The 27,263-nt window shown below is 38.5% G+C and overlaps 2 protein-coding genes across 10 annotated transcripts in view; one reads left to right on the top strand and one right to left on the bottom strand.

The window, feature by feature from the left end:
• Positions 1 to 18,140, top strand: part of STX17 (syntaxin 17) — an 85,519-nt gene extending 67,379 nt beyond the window's left edge. For 8 of the 9 annotated variants that reach the window (XM_060014434.1, XM_060014435.1, XM_060014436.1 and 5 more), the window contains 2 exons: positions 10,353 to 10,439; positions 11,189 to 18,140. In XM_060014434.1, the coding sequence (XP_059870417.1) occupies positions 10,353 to 10,439; positions 11,189 to 11,428 (327 nt within the window). In that variant the 3' untranslated portion in view covers positions 11,429 to 18,140. The remainder of the gene's footprint in view (positions 1 to 10,352; positions 10,440 to 11,188) is intronic. The other variant, XR_011246509.1, reaches the window with a different exon arrangement.
• A 3,533-nt stretch (positions 18,141 to 21,673) lies between these two features.
• The window catches only part of ERP44 (endoplasmic reticulum protein 44), a 92,321-nt gene continuing 86,731 nt past the window's right edge, over positions 21,674 to 27,263 (bottom strand). Inside the window, exon 12 of the mRNA XM_060014432.1 lies at positions 21,674 to 25,424. Coding sequence (XP_059870415.1) covers positions 25,323 to 25,424 — 102 coding nt within the window. The 3' untranslated portion in view covers positions 21,674 to 25,322. The remainder of the gene's footprint in view (positions 25,425 to 27,263) is intronic.

Genomic DNA, 27,263 nt, shown 5'->3' with positions numbered 1-27,263 from the left:
TGCCAAATGTTAAAAAGGAAGTTTAATGGTTGTCAGATTTGGGAGGCCTAGGAGATGAAAGCAAACATAAGCAAATCAGAAGCAAAAAGGGACGGCTGGTAGATAGTGGTGTGTAGGCTTCTGAGCTGCCACTGTTGTTAGGACCTTGGTGTGCTGTACCAGGATAAAGTTATGTATGTATGGTTTGGCCCAGCATAAAGAGCCAAGGTCATAGTGGACAAGTGGTGACCAGATTCAGCTCTGAATGGAGTCTAGTTTGGCATTCTATGGACAGTGATAGACAACTCTGACACCAATTTGCTGCCTAGCTATAATTGTCTAACTATATCACTGAGTCCTCCTTACTCAAGGAATAGAATTTGAAAATATGGGCAAAATTTGAGATTCAAATCAAGCAAAATAGGGGAAGAAGAAAGTATAAAAAGAAAGAGGGCCAACTGTTTGTTGATCCCAGGAGAGGGGCTGGTCTGTGCTTTGCTTTACCTCCATGCCATTATTTAAGCAAGCTTCCTGATATCAGTAAATATGTCTTTACAGGTGTGGACTACTGTCCAGGGTGAGATAGGCTTTATCAAGTACTGGTGATTGCGGTGATGGGGAATATTACAGTTCAAATAATCAGTGATCTCAGGCTTCATTTTGTTTTGTGGTCCTTTCTCCAATTATTCCAAAGGATTTTAGTGAAAAAAAAATTTTTTTTAATTGGAGTATAATTGCTTTACAATGTTGTGTTAGTTTCTGCTGTACAATGAAGTGAATCAGCTATATGTATACCTATATTCCCTTCCTCTTGGCCCTCCCTCCAACCCACCCTCACCCCCCCCCACCATCCCACACGTCTAGGTCGTCACAGAGCACCAAGCTGAGCTTCCTGTGCATTATAGCATGTTCCCATTAGCTATCTATTTTATGCATAGTAGTGTATATATGTCAATCCTAATCTCCCAATTCGTCCCACCGTCTCCTTCCCCACCTGTGTCCATGTGTCCATTCTCTGTGTCTGCATCTCTATTCCTGCCTTGCATATAGGTTCATCTGTATACCATTTTTCTAGCTTTCACATATATGCGTTAATATACGATATTTGTTTTTTTGGCTTACTTCACTCTGTATGACAGACTCTAGGTCCATTCACATCTCTACAAATGACCCAATTTCGTTCCTTTTTATGGCTGAGTAATATTCCATTGTATATGTGTACCATATCTTCTTTATCCATTCATCTGTCATTGGACATTTAGGTTGTTTCCATGTTCTGGCTGTTGTAAATAGTGCTACAATGAACACTGGGGCACATGTGTCCTTTTGAATTATGGTTCTCTTAGGTTATATGCCCAGTAGTGGGATTGCTGGGTCATATGGTAGTGCTATTTTTAGTTTTTTAAGGAACCTCCATACTGTTCTCCATAGTGGCTGTATCAATTTACATTCCCACCAACAGTGCAAAAGGGTTTCCTTTTCTCCACACCCTCTCCAGCATTTATTGTTTGTAGATCTTTTGATGATGGCCATTCTGACTGCTGTGAGGTGATACTTCATTGTAGTTTTGATTTGAATTTCTCTAATAATTAGTGATGTTGAGCATCTGTATATCTTCTTTGGTGAAAAGTCCGTTTAGGTCTTCTGCCCATTTTTTAATTGGGTTGTTTGTTTTTTTGATATTGAGCTCCATGAGCTGTTTGTATATTTTGGAGATTAATCCTTTGTCAGTTGCTTCGTTTGCAAATATTTTCTCCCATTCTGAGGGTTGTCTTTTTGTCTTGTTTATGGTTTCCTTTGCTGTGCAAAAGCTTTGAAGTTTCATTAGGTCCCATTTGTTTATTTTTGTTTTTATTTTCGTTACTTTAAGAGGTGGGTCAAAAAAGATCTTGTTGTTGTTTTTGTCAGAGTGTTTCCTATGTTTTCTTCTAAGAGTTTTATAGTGTCCAGTCTTATATTTAGGTCTTTAATACATTTTGAGTTTATTTTTGTGTATGGTGTTAGGTAGTGTTCTAATTTCATTCTTTCACATGTATCTGTCCAGTTTTCCCAACACCACTTATGGAAGAGGCTGTCTTTTCTCCATTTTTTGTTCTTGTCTCCTTTGTCATAAATTAGGTGCCCATATGTGTGTGGGTTTATCTCTGGGCTTTCTATCCTGTACCATTGATATGTATTTCTGTTTTTGTGCCAGTACCATACTAACTTGATTATTGCTGCTTCATAGTATAGTTTGAAGTCAGGGAGCCTGATTCCTCCAGCTCCATTTTTCTTTCTCAAGATTGCTTTGGCTATTTGGCATTCTCAAGAATGACATTGGTAATTTGATAGGGATTGCACTGAGTATGTAGATTGCTTTGGGTAGTATAGTCATTTTCATGATATTGATTCTTCCAATACAAGAACATGGTATATTTCTTCATCTGTTTATGTCATCTTTGATTTCTTTCATCAGTGTTTTTTGTGTGGTTTTTTTGCGGTACACGGGCCTCTCACTGTTGTGGCCTCTCCCGTTGTGGAGCACAGGCCCTGGACGCGCAGGCTCAGCGGCCATGGCTCACGGGCCCAGCTGCTCCGCAGCATGTGGGATCTTTCCGGACCAGGGCACGAACCTGTGTCCCCTGCATCGGCAGGCAGACTCTCAACCACTGTGCCACCAGGGAAGCCCCTCATCAGTGTTTTATAGTTTTCTGAATACAGGTCTTTTTCCTCCTTAGGTAGGTTTGTTCCTAGGTATTTTATTTTTTTATTGCAATGGTAAATTGGATTGTTTCCTTAATTTCTCTTTCTGATTTTTCATTGTTGGTGTATAGGAATGCAAGAGATTTCTGTGCATTAATTTTGTATCCTGCAACCTTACCAAATTCATTGATTAGTTCTGGTAGTTTTCTGGTGGCATCTTTTGGATTTTCTATGTATAGTATCATGTCATCTGCAAACAGTGACAGTTTTACTTCTTCTTTTCCAATTGGTATTCCTTTTATTTCTTTTTCTTCTCTGAGTGCCTTGGCTAGGACTTCGAAAACTATGTTGAATAAGAGTGGCGAGAGTGACATCCTTGTCTTGTTCCTGAGCTTAGTGGAAATGCTTTCAGTTTTTCACGATTGAGAATGATGTTTGCTGTGTGTTTGTCATACATGGCCTATATTATGTTGAGGTAGGTTACCTCTATGCCCATTTTGTGGAGAGTTTTTAACATAAATCAGTGTTGAGTTTTGTCAAAAGCTTTTTCTGCATCTATTGAGATGATCACATGTTTTTTTTCCCTTAATTTGTTAATATGGTGTATCACATTGATTGATTTGCATATATTGAAAAATCCTTGCATTCCTGGGATAAACCCCACTTGATCATGGTGTATGATTCTTTTAATGTGTTGTTGGATTCTGTTTGCTAGTATTTTGTTGAGGATTTTTGCATCTATGTTCATCAGTGATAGTGGTCTGTAATTTTCTTTTTTGGGGATATCTTTGTCTGGTTTTGGTATCAGGGTGATGGTGGCCTCATAGAACGAATTTGGGAGTGTTCCTCCCTCTGCAATTTTTTGGAAGAGTTTGAGAAGGATGAGTGTTAGCTCTTCTCTAAATGTTTGATAGAATTCACCTGTGACGCCATCTGGTCCTGGGCTTTGTTTGTTGGAAGATTTAATAACAGTTTCAATTTCATTACTTGTGATTGGTCTGTTTATATTTTCTAATTCTTCCTGGTTCAGTGTTAGAAAATTGTACCTTTTCAAGAATTTGTCCATTTCTTCAAGGTTGTCCATTTTATTGGCATATAGTTGTTTGTAGTAGTCTCTTATAATCCTTTGTATTTCTGCATTGTCTGTGATTTCTCCTTTTTCATTTATAATTTTATTGATTTGCGTCTTCTCCCTTTTTTTCTTGATGAGTCTGGCTAAAGGTTTATCAATTTTGTTGATCTTCTCGAAGAACCAACTTTTAGTTTTATTGATCTTTGCTGTTGTTCTCTTTGTTTCTGTTTCATTTATTTCTGCTCTGACCTTTATGATTTCTTTCCTTCTACTGACTTTGGGTTTTCTTTGTTCTTTTTTCTCTAGTTGCTTTAGGTGTAAGTTTAGATTGTTTATTTGAGATTTTTCTTGTTTCTTGAGGTGAGATTGAATTGCTGTAAACTTCCTTCTTAGAACTGCTTTTGTTGAGTCCCGTAGGTTTTGGGTCGTTGTGTTTTCATTGTCATTTGTTTCTATGTATTTTTTTTATTTCCTCTTTGATTTCTTCAGTGATCTCTTGGTTATTCAGTAGTGCACTGTTTAGCCTCCATGTATTTGTGGAGTTTTTTTCCTGTAACATTTTTCCTGTAACTAATTTCTAATCCATAGTATTGTGGTCAGAAAAGATGCTTGGTACGATTTCAGTTTTCTTAAATTTTCCAAGGCTTGATTTGTGGCCCAAGATGTGGTCTGTCCTGGAGAATACTCCGTGTGCACTTGAGAAGAAAGTGTATTCTGCCACTTTCAGGTGGAATGCCCTATAAATATCAATTAAATCTATCTGGTCTATTGTGTCATTTAAAGCTTGTGTTTCCTTATTTATTTTCTGTCTGGATGATCTGTCCATTGGTGTAAGTGGGGTGTTGAATTCCCCTTCTCTTATTGTGTTACTGTGAATTGCCCCTTTTATGGTTGTTAGCGTTTGCCTCATGTATTGAGGTAGGTGCTCCTGTGTTGGGTGCATAAATATTTATAATTGTTATATCTTCTTCTTGGATTGATCCCTCGATCATTATGTAGTGTCCTTCCTTATCTCTTGTAACAGTCTTTATTTTAAAGTCTATTTTATCTGATACAAGTACTGCTCCTCCTGCTTTCCTTTGATTTCCATTTGCATAGAATATCTTTTTCCAACCCTTCACTTTCAGTCTGTATGTGTCCCTAGGTCTGAAGCGGGTCTCTTGTAGACAGCATATATATGGGTCTTGTTTTTGTATCCATTCAGCCAGTCTGTGTCTTTTGGTTGGAGCATTTAGTCCATTTACATTCAAGGTTATTATTGAATGTATGTTCCTATTACCACTTTCTTAATTGTTTTGGGGTTATTTTTGTGGGTCTTTTTCTTCTCTTGTGTTTCCTGCCTAGAGAAGTTCCTTTAGCATTTGTAAAGCTGGGTTCGTGGTGCTGAATTCGCTTAGCTTTTGCTTCTCTGTAAAGCTTTTGATTTCTCCATCAAATCTGAATGAGATCCTTGCTGGGTAGAGTAATCTTGGTTGTGCGTTTTTCTCTTTCATCACTTTAAGAATATCCTGCCACTCCCTTCTGGCCTGCAGAAAAATCAGCTGGTAACCTTAGGGGGATTCCTTTGTATGTTATTTTTTGCTTTTCCTTTGCTGCTTTTAATATTTTTTCTTTGAATTTAATCTTTGTTTGTTTGTTTAATATGTGTCTTGGAGTGTTTCTCCTTGGATTTATCTTGTATGGGACTCTCTGTGCTTCCTGGACTTGGGTGACTATTTCCTTTCCCATGTTAGGGAAATTTTCCACTATAATCTCTTTGAATATTTTCTCAGACCCTTTCTTTTTCTCTTCTTCTTCTGGGACCCCTATAATTCAAATGTTGGTGTGTTTAGCGCTGTCCCAGAGGTCTCTGAGATTGTCTTCAATTCTTTTCATTCTTTTTTCTTTATTCTTCTCCTCAGCAGTTATTTCTACCATTCTGTCTTCCAGCTCACTTACTCATTCTTCTGCCTTAGTTATTCTGTTATTGATTCCTTCTAGTGTATTTTTCATTTCAGTTATTTTGTTGTTCATCTCTGATGGTTTGTTCTTTAGTTCTTCTAGATCTTTGTTAAACATTTCTTGTATTTTCTCAATCCATGCCTCCATTCAATTTCAGAGATTCTGGATCATCTTTACTATCATTACTCTGAATTCTTTTTCAGGTAGGTTGCCTATTTCCTCTTCATTTATTTGGTCTTGTAGGTTTTTACCTTGTTCCTTCATCTGTGCCATATATTTTGTCATCCCTTTTTTTTTTTTTGGACAGGTGGGATTGTGCTCCTGTCTTACTGGTTGGTTGGCCTGAGGCTTCCAGCACTGGAGTTTGTAGGCTGTTGGGTAGAGCTGGGTCTTGGTGCCAAGATGGTGCCTGGTGCCTCCAGGATACCTCACTCTGTTGAATATTCCCTGGGGTCTGAGGTTCTCTGTTAGTTGAGTGGTTCGGACTCAGAGCTCCCACCGCAGGAGCTCAGGCCTGACCCCTGACTTGTGAACCTAGATCCCACAAGCCGTGCAGGATGGCACAAAAAAAGGAGCAGAACAATAAGAAAGAGTAAAAAATAAAATAAATTAGAAAACTAACAGATATGTTAGAAAAAAATTAAAATATAGATGAGGGTGTTCCCTGGTGGTGCAGTGGTTAGGAATCTACCTGCCAGTGCAAGGGACACAGGTTCAAGCCCTGGCCCAGGAAGATCCCACAGGCCATGGAGCAACTAAGCCCATGTGCCACAACTACTGAGCCTGTGCTCTAAAGCCTACGAGGCACAACTGCTGAGCCCATGCACCACAACTACTGAAGCCAGTGTGCCTAGAGCCCCTGCTCCACAACAAGAAAAGCCACCACAATGAGAACCACGCGCACTGCAACGAACAGTAGCCCCTGCTCGCCACAGCTAGAGAAAGCCCATGTGCAGCAACAAAGACCCAACGCAGCCAAAAATAATAAAATAAATAAATTTATCAAAAAAATATATATAGATGAAACAACAACCAGAATGTAAAACAATCACAATAGCAAAAAAGAGGAGAAAAAAAGAAGCCGAAAAAGGCCTTGGCTGTGGGGCATGGGGCTTAGGCAGGGGCAGGGTTTAGGTGATGGGCGGGACCTATGTTTAGGGCCCACAGGGCTGGAAAAGGAGGGGCCCAGGAGTGCCTCTGGCCTTGGAGGGCAGAGGACCAGGTCCAGGACCCCAGCAGGATCCCTGGGCCTGAGCGGGTCGGGGATATGCTAGGCGTGTTCCCCCATCCTCCGATCCCAGAGCTTCCCTCCCTGTTAGCCTCTCTTCTTCCCCCCCCACTCCTATGCCCCTAGGACCCATGTGGCCAGAGGGTGGCCCCAGAAGGCAGGGGACCAGATGTGGAAGTTCAACAGGCTTCCCAGGGCCGAGTGGGCAGGGGAAATGCCTGCAGCACTTCCCCTGATCCTCTGGTCCCAGAGGGTTCCCTGTCCACTGTCCACCACTCCTCCTCTTCTCCCCACTCCATCCCTCCCACACCCCTAGGACCCATGCGGCCGGAGGGGGCACCAGAGGGCAGAGGACCAGGCTCAGGAGCCCAGCAGGCTTCCCGGGGCCCAAGTGGGCAGGGGAAACGCCCACCGCGCCTCCCCTGGTCTTCCGAGCCCCTGAGGGTTCCTCCAGGCGTGGGAACCCCTCCCCTCACCCAGCCACCCCTCATGGGCACCGGTCCTGTCCAGCCTCCACTTCTCCTCCCCCCTCACTCCCCCCCACATCCTATCCCATCGCTTGGGGGTTCCTCCTCCCATCTCCTTGGGCTTCAAGGTCCCCCACCAGCGTCCGGCAGGTGCCCTAGTTGTGGGAAGATGCGAACTCCGCGTCCTCCCGTGCTGCCATCTTGACTCCATGCCCTTGGAAAAAAATATTAAAAACTTTTTTAAATTACACTTTATTGAAAAAAGGTCATAGAGCTTCAGTATCCAACCTTTTTAGAAAAAATCATTAAAAGTATTTTTTCTCCTGAGGTCTTGAAATCACTCTTGGAGTATAGAAATGGCAATAATCCTGGCACCTGTACCATCGTGGCAGAATTATTTTGGGGCTGAGAGAAAGGAGACATGTTGCCTTTTCCCTCTACTCCTCAACTAGTCAACATATGACGGTTGATATTTTATACCTGTGACTGATCTGCTAGCATAGGCTTTCTGGCAAGAACTGAAAATGTTGGGGGTGTCCCAAATAGAAATAACGACAGAAATCAAGACAAGCTGAATGTTACAAGCACTGGCACTCGATGCCTCTTTGGGTTGGAAAAAGAAAGCCAACATAAAAGAAGTTTTATTGTCTGAGGAAAATACAAATTTGAATGAATGAATGAGTGAATGCTACGAGAGATTTAATGTTGTAGTGCCCCAGAAATTTTCAAGCATCACAGGAAAAAGTTTGATATATTTTTTGATAGAAAAGATGGGAGTTAAGCTTTCTTGGGAAGACAATGACTTTTCAAATTTTTACCCTCATACTCTACAGACACTGTCTCATTTTATCCTCAGTTCAGCTGTGTGAGATGTAAGGATCATTATCCTCAGTTGGCAGATGAGAATACTGACACCTAGAGAGCTTGAGTAATTTGTCCAAGGGCGCACAGTGATAGTGCTGGGATTTGAACACAGGACATCTGACCAAAGGTTGTGCCCTTAATCCTATGGTGTATAGATACTAGTGGTTTTTAAAGTATGAGAATCATGGAGTTGCACCATCAGCATCACCTGGGAACTCATTAGAAATGCAAATTCTCAGGCCTCATCCCAAGCCTGCTAAATCAAACTCTGGGGATGGGGCCCAGCAGCCTGTGTTTTGAGAAGTCCTCCAGGTGATTCTGGTGCACACTCATGCATGAGAACCACTGTTGTATTTGCTCTGACAGAGATGTTGGAAGGAAAACTGATAAAGAACTTTTTTAGGGATTGTGTTAGAGATGTCAAGATGGTAGTGGAGAATATGGGAATGAAGGGATACCATGTAAAGCTCCAGTAGTGAAAAGGATATGAGAAGGGAAAGAATGTCATTGATACTGGTAGAAAGCAACTGTGGAGAAAAATTAGATGTGTTGTTTGGGTTTCATGTTCTCAAATGAAATGATTGGAATTAGAACAGTGTGTTAGTTATAATTGCTTCAGTATAAATGAAGAGGTCAGTTACATAAGGGCAATCAAATACTTCAGGATTAAAGTTGAATTATTTCACAGTCATTGTAGAAGTTGAAATTTAGCTGGGATCAAAGAGGGAATCTCTTCTTTTTTCTGTGAATTAAAAAAAACAAAAACTAAATGGTGTATATGTTGATGTGATTGTGGTTACATGGGTTTATACATTTGTCAGAACTAATCAAAGTATATGCCCTAAAAATTGGCTGCGTATTATCATATGTAAATTCCGTATGAATAAGTTGATTTAAAAATGGGAGTGTGGGACTTCCCTGTGGCACAGTGGTTAAGAATACACCTGCCAATGCAGGGGACACAGGTTCGAGCCCTGGTCCGGGAAGATCCCACGTGCCACGGAGCAACTAAGCCCGTGCACCACAGCTACTGAGCCTGTGCTCTAGAGCCTGTGAGCCACAACTACTGAGCCCATGTGCCACAACTACTGAAGCCCGTGTGCCTAGAGCCCATGCTCCACAACAAGAAAAGCCACTGCAATGAGAAGCCCGTGCACCGCAATGAAGAGTAGACCCCCGTCACCGCAACTGGAAAAAGCCCGCGCACAGCAGCAAAGACCCAAAACAGCCAAAAATAAAGAAATAAAATTTAAAAAATTTTTAATAAATAAAAAATAAATAAAAGTGTGTCAAGTAGTGAGTTCCTGTCACTGGAGGTGTTTGAGCAGAGATTCAGTAGCCACTTGTCAGAAGTGTAGTGAGGCTTCACACAGCTGAGGGGAAAATTGCACTCAATGACCTAAACATTCCTTCTACCCAGAGATTCCATGAGTTGCTGTTGTGTCAGCACAGGTGTTGCCTTTTTATGTAGAATGCTTTATTAATATGTTGGATCTGAAACATTTTAACTTGTCACGATTTTAAAATGTATTAAAGTGTACAGGTGTAAAACATGGGCCAAAAATAAAACATGGGACAGTAAATTCATTTACTACTCCCTAGTGCATATCACAGGTGGAACAATTTCATGGCAGATCAAGCCATATTATATTCTTATTCCTAAAATATAATAATTTGTGTTTATTGGATCAAGGGCATTTAACTCCTAAGGAAGTTTGCCTGTTTTAAACTGAAGCTTCAAAGAAGGTAAGTTAGAAAAGGCTTTTTGGTTTGATTTTGTTTTTGTTTTTTTCTGTAAAACCCAACATGACACGTAAATGCTTATTTAGATATTTTTCCTCCTGGAAAGTAGATTCATTTGGAGAATAATATGTTTGTATGTTTGATTGAATTTTAGTGTGAGATGCTTTTTCCTATAAAGGTGCCACCCTCATCTAATAATTAAGTTACCCTCTTTTTTTCATATGAGTGAATTTTACTTTCGACATCGTTTATCAGATGCTATTAAGACTGCAAGGCTGCAGTACCCAGGGCTCTGATTACAGGAATTAAAATAGTGTGTATTGGCTGACTGCTGCTCCCCAGCAGGGACGCTCACTCATAATTCCTTTGCATCTAGTCTCAGCAGGAGAAGATTGACAGCGTTGAAGACCATGTCAACAGTGCTGCTGTGAACGTTGAAGAGGGAACCAAAAACTTGGGGAAGGTAAGATTCTGCTCCTGCTGACAAATCAATGGTACTCTGGCTCTCAGGAATCCCTAGTATTAACCCAATTGATCTGCTCTCTTTAATGTTGAGGGAACCAGCAATTAAGAAAATAAGGAAGAAATGACACATAGGTAGTGCGAGAAATCAATGGCTCTTGTAATATTCTGCTCTAAGATTCATTCTGTTGGGAGAGAAATTTTTTCAAAGAGAATAAACTGAAGCCCTACTTTAAGGCATTTGGTGTTACAAGGGGATATTTGCAGGAGTTCAGGGAGAGGCATAGAGAGGGTTTCCAGAATTCAATAGGGGCAAAATTGTAAGGGCGTGACAGCACACATGGAGTGGGTCCATTTGTTTCCCATAGAATGTTGCTTTTAACACCAGGTATTCGCACGAAATAATCTCTGCAATTTAAAAGCTTTGGGAGTATCTGTGGCTGCTGAAACTGTTTAAATAAGCCAGCTAGATAGTTAGTGGATTGATTGTTTTGCAAGTAAAATCAATTTATAGCAGTCTACTCTTTGTAGCTCATTTCTCTTAAGTTCTGAGATCTGGAGCAATTGTAGTACCTGTGGAATATTTTCTCCCCTCCCCTGACCCCAGAACGATCTCTAAGGTTAATTATGTACCACGAGTTAAAGAGGCATTGCCAGGAGTAATGAGAGGAAAATGCACATCACCACAGGGAGATATTCTCAACTCAATTTCTAAATTGAATTTTTTTTTTTTTTTTTTTTTTTTTACAGGCTGCAAAATACAAGCTGGCAGCTCTGCCTGTGGCAGGTGCACTCATCGGAGGAGTGGTGGGGGGTCCGATTGGCCTCCTTGCAGGCTTCAAAGTGGCAGGAATTGCAGCTGCACTTGGTGGTGGGGTGTTGGGCTTCACAGGTGGAAAATTGTTACAAAGAAAGAAACAGAAAATGATGGAGAAGCTCACTTCCAGCTGTCCAAATCTTCCCAGCCAAACTGACAAAAAATGCAGTTAAAAACCAAACTTCAGTATTACTGGCGCCAACATGTCTATCCTTTGCTGCTGTTGGACACTCAGTCAGCTTTTGGAACATGATTATATCAAAATAGTGGCTACAGATGCTCAAGTGGGATTGAACTGTGATAAGTGGATATATTTTGTTGTTTACTGGGGTGTTAATGGGGATGTTAGAGATTGAGGAGCCTGGACTGAGGGTGTACAGTGTTTGTCAGGTAAAGTTTAAGGACTGCCAGGGAGCAGATTTTTTGCCTGGAAATGTGAAAACCCAACCATAACTTTGATAAGGATTTGTGATGTGTGAACATGTTGGGTTATGGAAGGATAGTTTTCAGAATAGTTTCTTCCATAACCCTGACTTGGAGACTCCAAGGCTAAGCATATTGTAAATATGCTTCTTTATCTCCTAAATATAGTTTTTTTAGGCATTTTAGCAGAGAAAAGAATAGAAGTTCAGCAGCTTTTCATATCAAGGGAAATCAGGACCTAGCAAGGTGCATGAGTAAACTGCATAACGGAGTCCATTTGGTGAGCCCTATTGCAATTTGGTCTAACAATATTTTCAAGTGAAGGAAAGAAATAGTGTAAGAAAATGGAAAGAGAGGCCCAAGTTCTCTTTCAGATATCTTAATTTATGACCCTGGCTTCTGCTCTGAACTCTTTTTTCTGCCTCTCTGTAAATAAAGAACACAGAGTCTCAAGTGGTAGACTTACAAAGCCAGTCACTAAGCTTGCTCTGTCAGCCTGTCTCTTAACACCTCAAATATCTAGTCCCCTCTGCCTTCCCTCCCTTGTAATTTTGAAAAGTTCTTTGACTTATGGGGTGAATTCTACCCATGTGTAATGCAGACTTCTCTCATAATCTGTTTTTTTTTTTAACATCTTTATTAGAGTATAATTGCTTTACAATGATGTGTCAGTTTCTGCTTTATAACAAATGTTTGGTTTTTTTTGTTGTTGTTTTTGTTTTGTTTTTTTTTTTTTTTGGTATTGGCTGCCATCTTTGTTCATCCTCTACTGTAACCTCTAGGTAAAAAAGAAAGTGAGAGAAAGAGGAGGTGTCAATTTCCAAATACTTCCAGCGCTGTTAGACTTTGAGCTAAAAAAATAAGCAAGGGGGGAACACCAGATCATTTCCTGGGGCATCTTACAATTTCAGGGTGCTCATGTACTTGCCGTGCAGGGAGTGTTTGACCCTAAGTCTCTTAAGCTGGCACTTGGAGGAGCTAAGAACTAGCTTTCTACCTCACTTCTATTGCTACCATCCTTTTCCCCAGGCTTTGCTATCTCCTGTGATTCCTTCATTTTGCACAGCTGCTGTTTCTTCCCAAGAATGGCATTCATGCTTGCCTTTTCTCACATTCAAGGTTGATGATGGACAAAGCCTGATGCCAAAACTCAGTCCTGGTGGAGGATTTGTGGTGCTAATCTCAACACTTGACATTGACAGCAAGCATGGCTCAGCCCAACCCACTGTCTATCTCAAATAGCAGAAAAGTTTTAAATTTAGAAAAAAAGAACTTAAGATTATATAGGCAGCCTCATCCTGTACCCTCAACTGATTTGAAATAGGAAGGAACCACCTTTTGCCTTATTCTTTATTTTCTGAGGACAGAGGAAAGGGCACCTACACCACAGAAGATGTGAACTCTCTGCTCAGGAGCCAAATGGATTCATCGAGTAGTTGAATGGTTTATCACTTCTCTCTTGCTGAGTTTACTCTTAATAACTTTTATTGATTGTTACCTTTTACTTCTGTATCTAATCTAAAGAGACCTTTCTCTTTCATACTTTTTGCTTCTCACCAGTGAATTCCAATGAGGCAACCCACCATTTCTCATTGTTCTTAAATAACTGGAAAACATCAAGTATTGCTACCTGCTGACTCATATCTTTAATATAATACCAAGAAGGCAAGTACTTTGAGTAAGTGTCAGATTCTGATCCAGCATTTGATATGTGATCTTTATCCCAACCTGTAATGTTGGGATAAATACTTTTGGACTCCTTCTTTCTATATTTTCTGATCCTTGCTGTCCCTTTAACACAGGGCATTCAAACCAGAATGGGGATCGGAATTGCCCAGGGTGCTAATTTAAAACAAGATTCCTAAACTTCAGTCCCATGGGTTCTAATAATAGCCAATCTGGCCTGGTCAGCTAAAATTATAAATTTAAGATACAGTTATATCAAGATTCAGCTGTATTGTTGAATTCTGTAATTTCTAATATTCTACCCTTCAGCCAACCTAAAATTCTTATTCTGCCAACCTAAAATTGACTAGCTCACCGTCTTAACAGCAGTAGGGACTCATTATACTGTCAGGCTGGTTTTACCTCAAGACGTGAAGGAGAAAAGAGGCCTGTTATTGACCCTCACAGTTTGTTTTGGGAGCTCTCCTTTTTACTGAGCCAGTGTGGGACATCACTGTGGTATATGCTCATATAGGCCTTTGATTTTTACTACTCATCAGGATTTGAATATTACTCAAACAGTCTTCATGCTTAGGCAAGTTACAATCCTTTTAAAAAGTTTTATAATTTAAAATTATTTAGAAATTGTATCTAATTTCCCCATAATAGAACCTAATAGCCAACTTTTTGTAGAAATTCTAGATGTGCTTAAACAACTATAAATGATATACCTATAAACTATAAAGTGTTTAGAAGTATAAATTAGTCAATATAACACAGAAACCAATCTTAAAATAGAATTTAATGCCCTACAGTATCAGATTAAATTTATCTTCTCTATGATTCATGTCTTATTTTTATTGCAACAAGTCAGAAGGTAAGGAACACTTCAAGTTCTTAAAATTTACAGGGTCTCATTTGGATAAAGGCAGCATTCCTAAAGCCTTTTTAATATAATAATCTGAGAATTTCTCTGTAGAGCAGACTTTGAAACTTTTTGGTTGTAATCCACAGTAAAAACTGCATTTATATCAAAACTCAGCATGTGCATTATGGAACAATACTTGCCATTATGTATAGTGTACTCTGATGTTTTTTATTGTTTCAGTTTTTTAAATATTCTAGTTGTAACCTACTAAATTGATTTCATAATCTACCAAAGGGTTTTTTGACCCTTAGTTTGGAAAAAAAAAAACAAACACCCTTATAGAGGAACTGATATTTATGGAGTATTTTCTGTTTGCCAGGCACTTCACTAGGCATTTTACAGGTAAGGAAACTGGGTCTCAGAGGAGGTAAATAATTTGCAGAGGGTTATTCAACTACAAATGGGTGAAGCCAGGATGTAAACTAGGTCTGTTGAACTACAAAAACTTTTGTTACTCTCATACTGTGTTGCTTCTGTGTATTAAAATTGAGATGGGCTATTCACTCTGCTTCACCCAAACACCCATATATTCTGTAAGGCAGGCTTGCTTTGAAATTACACATGCCATTCATTTGCACTTTTCTTAAAATCTTCTGTTTCCTCACCAAATGGCCAGCAGCCTCGAAGTTTTTAATGGTGGCCAACGCAGAAGTACGTAGTGCTGAATTTGGTCCTTAGACTATAAAATTAATAGTGTTTCCATCCCACCCACACATCCTACAGATTTCCTTATATTTGTGAGTCATAGCCATCACTTAAGCAGTGCTTTTTATATTGAATTTTAAAATAAACTTTAATATTTTTTAAAATAATCATAACTCATAGAATCAAATGATTATCCCTTAAAATGGTACCCTTGGGAGGCCATGCACTTACTGTAGTGATGCTAGTATTACTTAGAATATTTTTGAAACTCTTCTTTTGGAATTGCCTCTAAAGACATTTTACAAATCACATAAAAAAGCCATCTCAGTGTTTATCAGTCACAGACTATGCTCCCTTGTCCTTATGACCTCTTCTCTCTTCCTTCCTCAGTTTTGCTTTTCTTCTGCTGATTTAGCTCTCCTACCCACCTAAGCTGGAGCCAATAACCTAAGAAGCCCCAGAAAAGGGGTGTGCTGGCCAGAGTTCCCGGAGCAAGAACTTTCAGGTTATACTGAAGCCGCGTGCTGTATAGGGAGAGTTCTGCGAATCCAAAAACCTTCCTCTGTGGGCTGCCTGCCTGCCCGTAAGTGCCCTAAAGTAGTTTGCACAGGAGTAAGGACTGAATACTGGCGTTGTCTATCAATCACAAGAAGCTGTACATGAAATGTACAACATTTTTCTCCAGTGAAAGTCACAGAAGCCAAACCAAGCCATTCTTTGTGTTAACTTAGAAAAGTCATTTTCAGGGTCCCCCTTGCCCTTCGTTGCTGCCACATGACATCTTTGGGAGGAAGGATGAAGAAAAGCATGGGGAAATGGTTCTCCTGTGAAATGGGACATTTTCTTCTCATAATAAAGTATAACATGGCGGTGGCTATCAGGTACTTATGAGTGCTAGAGACTCTTTTTAAGTAGTCAGAGGCCTAATAAAAAGTAGGGAGGCTTCCCCCTAGCCTAAATTAATGTGAACAGTTCAGGTTCTGTTTGTGTTTTGATTAACATTTCATGTTGTTTCTAACAAGATGTTCTCAACTATTTATATTCATTAATTTGACACCATTTCACAGAGACACTTCTTGGGTATTGTAAACAATCAGTGGTAGAAGATCCACATAGAGTCCATATTCCTGCCCTCAAAGGAATTACTTATTGTGGGAGACAAGAAAAACGTCTGTGCAATATTAACAACAGAAATAAATTCATATAGAAATGTAAAAGGTGTCAAAGGCAAATGATTTGCCCAATATTAAAGCTAGTTAGCACAAAAGCTAGAATTATAGCCATGGTCTAAGAAAAAAAAAATCCACAAAGTAATGTAACTGAGTTTGTTACACCATATCAGGTTGCCCGCTGAAGCCTGTGGTCTTTCAGACCAGCTTTAACGTTCCAAATCAGTCAACAGCTATAGTGGAAAGAGAATTGGATGGGGAATCAGGAGATCAGAGTTTTACTTGTGGCTTTGTCACTTTTACTCAAGCGTGGCTCCTTTCTCCCATTCTAGCCAGGGAGTCTCCATTCTTTATATCTAGCCTCTTACTGGGTCTTGTTAATTGTTTGAATATTAGTTGCGTTCATTTCTTAAATATATTCATAACCATCACTCTAGTAAAAGACTTTATTACCTCACATCCCCTACCTCATCTTCCCCAACTTTAGGCCATTCCCCACATCATTGCCACAAGAACTGTCTTTCATTTTTCTGCTGAAATATTTTCAGCAGATCCTGTTGAATACCTGATAAAGTTCAGCCTTCCATATACTGGCCCCAGCTTTGTCTCTTCATATTCACTACTCAACCATCTGACAATGCCACTGAAAATCAGACATTCCGTAAGAATGATTTTAAGCTTTTTCTATGGTGAAGGTACAAACTGGTAATAAACTATGTTTATGTTTTTTTCCAGACTAAAGCAATTTCTGTAATACTACATTTTACAAAACTAGTCAACTGAGTTTTGTTTAAGCTCTTGAACAAGTCTAGAAGTTGTTTCCTAAGGAGAAGAAATCTTTTGTCCCCTCAGAGGAAATTACATTCAATTTCTTAACCTCCAAAACAATGTCAGTCTTGTCACCTGTACATTGGATAGCCAAAGCATGCAGATTTTAATTTAGCAGCATAGATACTCCAGACTTGAATGGACCATTGTCCAGCTCCTGTGAGAAACTTGACTAATAAATATTTGAGGAAATTACTCGAGTACATACATACATGTTATCCATACATTTCTCAAGTACTTGAGATTGTCTTTTATTAAGGTTAATCACTAAAAAAGATGTTTACCAAGATTTCTTTAATTAACCCCCTAAAGATGTTTTCCATTTTATTGTTAAAACCCTTGGTGTTAGCAAGGTTCAGCACAAAAAAAGGCCCAATGGTGAGAATTTCTATAAATTATGTAAAGCTTACTGAATTCGCTTTTTATGTTGCTGAGTGGTGCTTATATGAGGAAACATGCAATAAATTCATTCAACAAACGTTTAACTGAATGCCTGTTGTATGTTGAGTGTCAGTGCCATACGTAGAAAAATATTAGACCTGTAGGATCTACCCATGTAAACCATTCAGGCTAATGAATTCAGATACTCAAAGCAAGTAAATCACAGTAAAACATGGTAAGTACCCTAAAAGAAGAGCAAAGTAATATGAGGACACAGAGAATGGAGTGACTCTTTCTGCCTGGAAAAGACGGGAAGGCTTTGTGGAACAGGTGGTATTTGAACAGTACTCTATAAAGAAGAATCTGCCTGACTGAAGACCAGGTTTGTGAGCTTTCAAGTGGTAAAGGAATTGCTCGTACAAAGGGTTCAAAACATGAACGAATATTCATGTTTTAGTGTGCTTAGAGAAAACAAAGGAATGGGAATGATGAAGCTGGTTAGATGAAAATACAGGCTATGGTAGTTTTCATACGTGTATGTGTATATGTATTTAATATGTATATATTTTTGTATATAATAATTCTTTGTTTAAAGGGATTAATGTATTGCTTTGTGTCAAGTCTGTTATAAGCCTCTGAGTTCTTCCTTTTGCCTTCGTTGCCAGGGAAGTTAGTAATAAACCTCACATTTGCCTGGACTCTTGGTATATTTGGCATATTTGCTTTTCTTTCCCACATGTAAGAAATGATTTGTGCTTTCTTGCCTCTGCTGTAAGATCCCCTGCTTGACATTGAATGCCTGCTTTCTTCCTATCCTGTTATTCATTCCATAAATATTTATTGAAAACCCACTGAGAAAATAGTCATGAAATTTACTTTTGCCTTTTAGTGTCCAAGACCTTCATGGTCCAGTTTTCCATCTCTCTATGAATATTTCTTGACAACTGCAATTCAGTGGCTTCCATTTTCACTTGGGGCTAATTCTGCAATGTTTTACAACTTCATAGGTATAAAATTCTTTCATTTGTGCTAGTGTGATCTCCATAACTAGAATGTAAGCTTCTTACAGGGAAGGGACCTATCATCTGTTTCTTAGAGTATTTTATAACACAAAGTACAGTGATGAGAAGGGGAAAAGAAACTACACCCCTATCAGTGACTCCATGATGGTGAGTGATAAGGTCATGGCATGTGTGTTCTGCTGTTTTCAGGGATACGTACTGAAATGTTAAAAAGCTTTCTAAGACGTATCAAACCTTTGCTCAGTCCTCACTTTTGTATATTAACATAGGAATGAATGAAGCAAAAGAAGAAATCTGGATAACATCTCTAAGACTTGGAAGTCATGAATTGAAAATTTCAGAATTTGGAGGTAAAGACATTTCAATCTCTTTTTCCAATTAAAAGTCATGACTTGGAAGAGAGAGGATATGAATCACTGAAGAAATGATGTGGGAAAATTGTGTTATTTTCTGTCTTACCATAAGATTAGTGGGCTCAGAATATTAGGGACCCAAGAAGGCTTTATAATCTGATGGTCTAGTATTGAAACAGAATAGTGGCAGGAATTTAAATGGTTTCTCAGGCAAATAGATTGGAATTAGGCAAGGGCAAGGTTCAAGTTAAGAGGTAGGCATTTGACAGGATTTGAACCAAGTTTTCTAATACTCAGATTCATGTACTTATTCCACCAAACAGCCTCTCAGTGTGTTAATAGGAATGAAAAGGAATAAAGTGCTCGTCACTTACTAATTCTCCATAGAATTAGTCCATAGGTGTTATTTCCCTTTCTTTCCTCTCTAGGTTTTATTTTTCATAACAAATTGCTGCCTCTTATCTGGGTGAGGATGGGGGCCAACAACTCAGGGCTTCCTTAGTGTTCCCCTCCTTGTATCCCCCTCCCCATTGGTACCTTACCCATCTTACAGGGTAGTCATGAAGATTTAAAAAGTTATACATGTTAAGTGCCTAAATGGAGCCTGGCTCATAGTAACTGTACAAATGTTAGTTGCTGCTGTTACTGTTGTTAACTATTACTATTATTTTTCCCCAAAGTTTAAACAAAAGGCACATTAATGAAAAATTATGTACCTACAAGAATAGTGTTAGGCAGACACCTAAAATGAGTGAAGACTTGATTAAAAAAAATAGCAAGTATTCTTAAATTTTTTAATAGGCTTAGTTATTAAGATGGTGGTATAATGGTGACAGATGCTTGGTGGAAAGTATATCTTTTTTATCTCTATTAAGAATGCTACCCAAACATAAAAATGTATAAGATCTGGTTAGGAACAGGGTGATGATACATCCCATCTTGTCTGGGACAGTCTTGATTTACATCTCTTGTCCTGGTCAAATTATTACTTAATGCTCCCCTTCACTCTCAGATGTCCTGGTTTGGATGAAAAAAATTACACGGTCACCCTAGTTACACAGGAAGTGGAAATAAGTGTGGGGTTACCAAAAAAAAAAAGCATCTATGTTTTAAAATAATTTATAGTTTCTAGGCTCAGAGGAAAAAAAAAAACATCCTAAGTTTCGTGGGAACTTGTAGATGTGATCCTGAAGTACTACCAGTAATCTTCGAGGAACCAGGAAACAGAAGGTGCCAGAACACTGAGCTTGGGCAAAAGTCTATTTAAGGGATAAAGTTGCATTCCAGAAGCCAGAGAGCAGGGACTTCACCTTCTAATCCTAGAAAATTTTTAAGTGGACTATTCAACAGTATTTTAAATCAGAAAGCCATGCTCATTATGAAGGCAAAGAATTATGCAGAACTGATAAATCAGAAGGGAGGCCTTGTTTTTTTCCCTATGTGCATAGCCAGGGATGCCCTGCTCTATTCCTCTGCTTGGGCAATGGTTAGGGCAAGAAAACAATCATAGTATCAGGCTTCCAAGACTGATCTGATCTTCCCTAGGCAAGTTTACACACGGCATCATGAGAGTGGGCATACAGCTTCCTCCCTGGCATTCATCCCAGTAAGTAAAACACATGAGAGACAGCACAGATGGGCAAGTATGTGATCTTTTAGCTGAGTGGCCGAGTTGGGAAAGAAACAACAGGACAGCAAGGCCTAGCAATACTTTGCTATTAAAGTAAGATACTAATAGAGAATAAAAATAGCCTCTATTAATGTAATTCTCCTGGAGGGGAGAAATTTAGGAAAGTATAGCTCTTTCTATTCCTATGCAAGAAAACCACTTCTTGTGGGAAGGCTCCCTTGACCCCCCAGCTGCACACACACCTCCAGGCGCCTGTGGTTAACTCACAGCACGGCACCTACAACATTCTATTATAATCATCTTTTTACCCGTCTATTTTGCTCCTTCGCTCAACTTTGAGCTCTCTGACAGTAGGGGCAGTCTTGTTCACTGTTGTATCCTTAGCCTGGCAACAGTAGATTAATGCTTGCCGAATGGTAAATGTATGGTGTTTTGTAAACCACATGTGGTATTCTGTCAACTCACTGTAGTCTGTCCTTCCACGAGGCTGAGTGACTAAGCTAGGGGTCAAATCTGCCTCACAGAAAATGTGTAGTGTTCATGGGAAAGTTTCCAGCACTTCTGCAGGACTCTGCACTGCCCAAAAGAGCACTCCAGTGTCATTCTGAAAGTTATGCATCTCTGGGTTGGTGTAAGATTTTAATCTATTCTAGACTAAAACTCTTAAGACCCCATAATCAATTTAGGGTATAGGATTAAATGTGACTAGATATCAGATAATTGGCATTCACAGATGACCGAGTCCATTCCAGTTATGGTGATGCTTTCTTGTCCCTTATTCATTTCTTCATTTATTATGTAATTTGGCGCTTTTTTTTTTTTTCCATCAGAGACTTATTAATCACTCACAGTGCTCTAGGTTGCTGGAAATACAAAGATGGAGCAGTTCCTGCTTCCAGAGCATTCACATGGTGATAAGGAAAAGGGATACATATACTTCCAATTTTCTATTAGACTGGGTATTCTAAAACATATAAATAAAGGGCTGTGGGACCACAAGTGGTGATAATTCATCCTGGGCATTGAAGGATGGACAGAAGGAATTTACTAGGCAAGGTAGGGGAGAGGGAATAAAGGGAGCATTTTAGAGAAGCAATTTGTAAGCTGCACTTTTCCTCTTCCAGTGACTCCAAAACCTATTCTCTAAGGGCAGGCCAGCCCTTCCCCAGTGTGCTGTGCAAGAGGGACCTTTGACGCTTCAGCTAAAGGCTAGGTTTGAGTTATCTGCACATGGATTCATATAGCTTCCCATTCTGAGTCATGTACTATTAAATAATCTAAAAAATAACTTTAAAACTGGAAAATCTTGCGACTCTGGTCATCTGGATTCTGAATGTTCATATTTATGACAAATTGAATTAGTAAAAAGTCTCAAATATAGAAATATTTTATAAATATAGTTTTATTACTTGGAAATACATACAAAAATTCAAACACAGCTAAAAAACAGTTGCCAAGCAGCAGTCCTATCCAACCTGTTTTAATGAACACATAAAACAGTTATAATCAGCATAAAACAATTTAAGTCCTAAAACAACTTACTGTCTTCAGGGTCTTTAAATATTGGGCTTAAAAACTGATTATTCTTTACAGTTATTTAAATCATTCCCCCAAATATAGACTACTAACATTTCAGTTTGGTTCATATTTTATTTAGAAAACAGCAAAAGCCCTTTAACGATTTTGAAAACTGGAATACTATTTGTCCATTTCTAGTCTTCTGTTACTTTATAATCTCCATGGTGTCTCAGAAATTCCCAACAGTTGCTAACAGAGCATTTGCAACATCCAGCAGCTCTCTGCAATACTGAATTTTGGGCCTAAGAATCCTAAAACTATTCAAGGTGACAAGATTTTTACTTCTCATTTTTGCCGTTTTGCTTATGTCATTTTTTTTGTCCATGCAGACTAGACCTCCTTGTCAGAGAAAAACAAAACAAAACATTGAATTATTCTGCTTTTCCAGATTGTTAATCCAATATACTCCTTTTCTATTCTTTTTGCCGATTCAGGTTTTTAATTCTTTCTTGGCAACTTCAGCATTTTCTGAATTTTTTTTAAAATTTAAGCTCATTCTGAGCTTTAACATTTCAAACACTGATTTTTATATTTCACTTTGCTCTTTTTGGGCTTTATCATGCCAGTTTTTCCTTCTTTTATATGTGATCTTGACAAATTGACTTCATCAAAGAGCTCTCCATGAGATGCTTTAGATGCCCATTGTCTGTCTTCCTCTCTAGGTCCATTTAACTTAAAAAAGGTTCAGAATTTCATCTAAAGTAAGTTTTCATCCTTTTATGGTCCCCCTCACTACTGTAACACTTTTTGAAAAACTGGAAAAGGTAGTGGGCTGACAAGCAGTCTAATTTTGGTTTTGCAACTCGACTATGTTCTTCAGTCTAGTCTAGCATCCCTTCTCTTCACGGCTAAGGAGCCTGAGGCCTGGAGTAGATTGGATAAAATTAGAAGACTTCCACCTGTAATATTCTCTGATTCGTGCATGGTTCAGAGGGGAAGACGTCTAAATTGTGAGTTCTAGATTCCTGGAAGTTCTCTCTTTACATCCAACTGATGACAAATCCCTATGGAATCTCTTGTATTTGTTCCTCTCCATCTCTGCTGTCACTGTCTTAGTTCTGGCCGTTATCCCTCCTCTACTGGACTCAATTTAATCATAACCTAGACTTGCTGCTACAGTGTTCTTTCTCAAACTTAAATATGAACATACTTGCCTGCTTAAATTTGTTGCTGGATCTCTACTGGCTATAAGATACAGTAAAAACCCCTTCCTTAGCTTGGCATACAAGGCCCTGCACAATCAGCTCCAACTTTCTTTCTCACTGCCCTAGCCACAGGCCTTCTCCCCACCCGACCCTGCACTAGCCCTGTGGCAGAACTTATTTTATCTAGTGCATTTTGCTGTTTCGCACTTGAGCTTGTTAACTTTTTATGAAATTGGGCACCAAGTCCTCATGAGTGCTGAGCCTTTCAGGGATACAAAATTACCCAAGGTCACTGCATATCTCATTCATTCAATAAACATATGATGATGACTACTAAGTGTCCAGAAATGCTAGGCACTGGAGACATAGGCATACAATTCAGTATCCTTGTCCTCAGTGGCTTCACACTCTAGAGAAGACAGTGATGATAGTGGCAGGGCTAGAGCTTAAGTCCCCATATGCATGAATGCTAAATAAAGTTTCAGATCCACTCACTTTTTTAACAGGCACTCAGTTATATTAGATCACATTGAACATGTGCTCCTTGAGGCCTTTATCATAATAACTACTCTAAAACCAATTCTGTGCAACACAATTCTTAAGTGTTATCTTTTGTTTACTATTTTTTAAAAGCCAATTACAGGATTACAAATTTATTCCAGTCAACTGCAGGTGCTTTTGGTTTTGTGTGCTAGTTTAATGTTTGTAAATTTTCATTCTGACCACCTCACATTTGGTCCATCTTCTGACCTGAAGACTGTAGCTCTGATTTCAAAGTTAATGATTAAAAGCAATGAAGAGAACAGAACTAAGGCCCAACCTTTAGGAAGCTCTGTCCTGCTTTTCTAGCATCTTCTACTAAACATGCCCCTTACTACCTTGTTAACATTTATTATTCTAAATGAAATGATGGGTAAGTCATGCATAACTAAGAAATTTAGGCTGATTTTTAAAAATAACAATCATTAAATATTTATTATAAATATTTATTTTAAAAGAATTGGAAGATGTTACATATATTACATACTACATATAATGGCACATGTCAGCCTTTTAAGCTTAAAAATAATCTTTCCCCAAACTGGGATTGACTTAGACTCCAAGTATAAAATGACTCTTGGCCTATAGCACCAACCCAGGCCCAGAGGAAAGCCAATTTTGAACCTGTCCTCTGGCATTGGGCTTCCTGATATGACACTTGAGGGTCCTCTCCCTCTGGTTTTGTTCCCTGGCAGTATTGAGGCCTGGCACAGGGACCCATTTGACTACACCGCAGGCCTAGGAGATCAGGGAATCTATAGGGCGTAGGGTCCTCTAACAATTTTACAATGGAAAAAGCAAAACAAAACAACCTATGTGCCTTATTGTCTTCATTTTTGGTCTATACAACTAGAACAAGACTACAAGATAGAAGAAGGTTAGAATTACTGAAATACATTTTCTCTGCTGGTTTTTCTCTTTGGAAATTTAAGTATCGTGATAGGAGGAGCCTTAAAAGTCATCTAGTTCAATATTGGTAATCTGTTCCACTAGTATCTCCTTTTCCCAGATTTAGGTATAATTCAAAGTTTTAAATGCCATCCATATGACACTTTGTTAGACAAACACATAGAAACTTAATAACACTTTTCATTTTCTTTTTCTTAATTCATAAGGACAGTTCCTGCCAAATGTTCTGGCTTATGGCTCTCCTCCTCTTCATAGTATGTTTAAGTTACACATTAAGAATCCAAAAAAAACCCACTATGGAATTTTCATAAGCAACATCCAACCAATCAGTAAAACACAGTACACAGTGTGAAAATTTTAATTTATTCCCCCCCCCAAGTATCCAGAATACGTACCCCCTTAGCTTTGAGAAATGTGATAACTAAAATAACCAACAGAGGTGATCATATATAAAGAAAAGAAAGAAAAGCACATACTACACAAGAAACATCTCTAAGTCCTCCCTAACCTAGTAGTGCAAGTTAATGGTATATTTCTGGCAATGTCACCTTTCACTTGATTTATAAAAATTTTACAAGACAGATGTAAAGCAAAGATAGACCTCAGATTTAAAGTAAAGATAGGCCTCTGATTTTTATTTATTTTTTAACCCTAGCAGATTTTTTAAAAGAGGCTGTATTAAATGACAATACATTTTGAGTCAGGGAGAAAAAAAAATTAAAAGCCCAAAACTTCTTTCAGTTTATTCAAAATAAAAATACACATAGAATTATGAAAATATAGGTTTACTATTTCCACCATGTAAGTTGATGCTGCTGTTTGAAAGGCTTGCAAATTGTTTTTCCAAGTTTTTAAAGCTCATCTCGATCCCTCAATAAAGTATACCTATATTCACTGGGTGCTAGTTTCTGGAAGGAGCTCTCAGGTGGACTGCTTGCTACATCTTGGACTTCCTACAAGGGAAAGAATAAAACATTTTTACATCAGTATATTTTATAGTTATAATATTTTAAGAGTATTAGATGAATAGTAACTGCCCTTTAATTATTTGCTTAATAATCAATAAAATATAGCTACTATGTACCAAAGACAAGAGTTAAGTTCGAAATCTTGCTTTCCCCGTTTCAGATGCCCTTAACTCAGCTTCTCCAAGGCAGGGCTGCCACAGAGCCATGAACCATGAACCTGATGACAGTTCTGAGGTGTGGTGGAGAAACAAAATACCTGACACCTGGTTGCTTTCCTAGAATATTCTGTAGAGGCAGCATAACCCTAAGTTAGCCAGAACCCTTCCCTCTTACAAATGACTGCTGAGATTATTAAAGGCACCTACTCTGAAGATAGAGACCTGGATGCCAGCAATTATCAAAACTCAGTTGACGTAAGGAAGAAAAACACTGCAATACTGCAAGAAATTAATTTCTGTAGTATTTTACTTGTACACCAACAGTACATAAAAATATACAGTGGAAATATGAGTGACTTCCAATAATTTCAGAGAAAAGACAGTGTAGCCTATCTCTACACCATGAGCTCCTCAAGAACAAACATGATTATCATTGTTTTAGTATTCCTGTAGTTTACATAGGCACATAGTACATATAATAGTACATGATATATATATATGTGTGTGTGTGTGTGTATATAAAAAGCACATTCCCATTATAATCGGAAGCAGTGTGTCCACAAACTTCCCTTATTAGTCATGTTCCCCTTCCCCAATATATTATTTTTTTGCTGAGATGTTTAAGCTGAAGCTATATTACTATGAAACGAACATGTATTTGGTGCCAACTATGTATTAGTATGCAAAGATGAATAAATACGAGTTCAGTGTCTAATGGAGACGCTGAAACAAATCAGGATAATATAATAATAGCAAGCTACATCTTTTCTTAATCTGATAAAATACTAAGCAGGCCTACTTTGGGATACTGCCAACAAAGTTTTCCTGCATCTGTAGTTGCTTAATTATCAAAGAAAATCTGACCTCAGATTTCAAGGAAAAAGCATGTCATCAGATTCCTAAAAGGAACTCTTAACGCTGAACTTAATTTGACTCTTAAAGAAAAATTCACTTAGTTTTTATTTTTCTTTTACATGTGGTGGTTCTTTGGACAAAATAGTGGATTGAAGTTCTGGGCATAGGCAATAAGAGTTTTGGTATATATCATCTTCCCTCTCAGTATAATGGTAATAGACGTGATATAAATCAATAATGCATCCAAATGCAAATTTAGGAATATTTAAGCAGAACTTATACAGAAGTTTAGAAAGTTACTTGTAACAGAAATTCTCAGGTTAAAAAATATATATCTATATATCAAGCAAATATAAAGCTGTGCTGATAAAAAGTTGTCCAGCACTCTAAATCTCAAATGGAAAAGCTGCATTAAACTGTAAGTTTTGAGCATTATGAATACTGAGCATTGAGCATTGAGCATTATGAGGGCTCTTAGGATATCAAATCATTATTTTCTTTATAGTATGGTCAATCTCTCAGCCACAGAGGAAGGCTTGAACAATTAATGGAATCCACTGATTTCTTCACTAATTACCTGCTTCTAATCCCTACCTCCTACTTCTGTATGAAGCCAACTGTATTTAACCCTCTCATAGCCATTTTCCACAAAGGACTTACTCAGACAACCTTCATTTTTATGATCAAGAAACTATATTGTAATATTCTTGCAACTTCTCTGAAGGTTTAAAATTTTTTAAAGGAACATAATTTGTATATTATCTACAGTTTGTTCAGAATTACTTTACAAAGACATTCGGGGCAGAAACTC

Source organism: Delphinus delphis, chromosome 6 (assembly GCF_949987515.2).
Source record: "Delphinus delphis chromosome 6, mDelDel1.2, whole genome shotgun sequence".
Lineage (NCBI taxonomy): Eukaryota > Metazoa > Chordata > Mammalia > Artiodactyla > Delphinidae > Delphinus > Delphinus delphis.
This window is presented reverse-complemented; position numbering and strand designations above follow the sequence as displayed.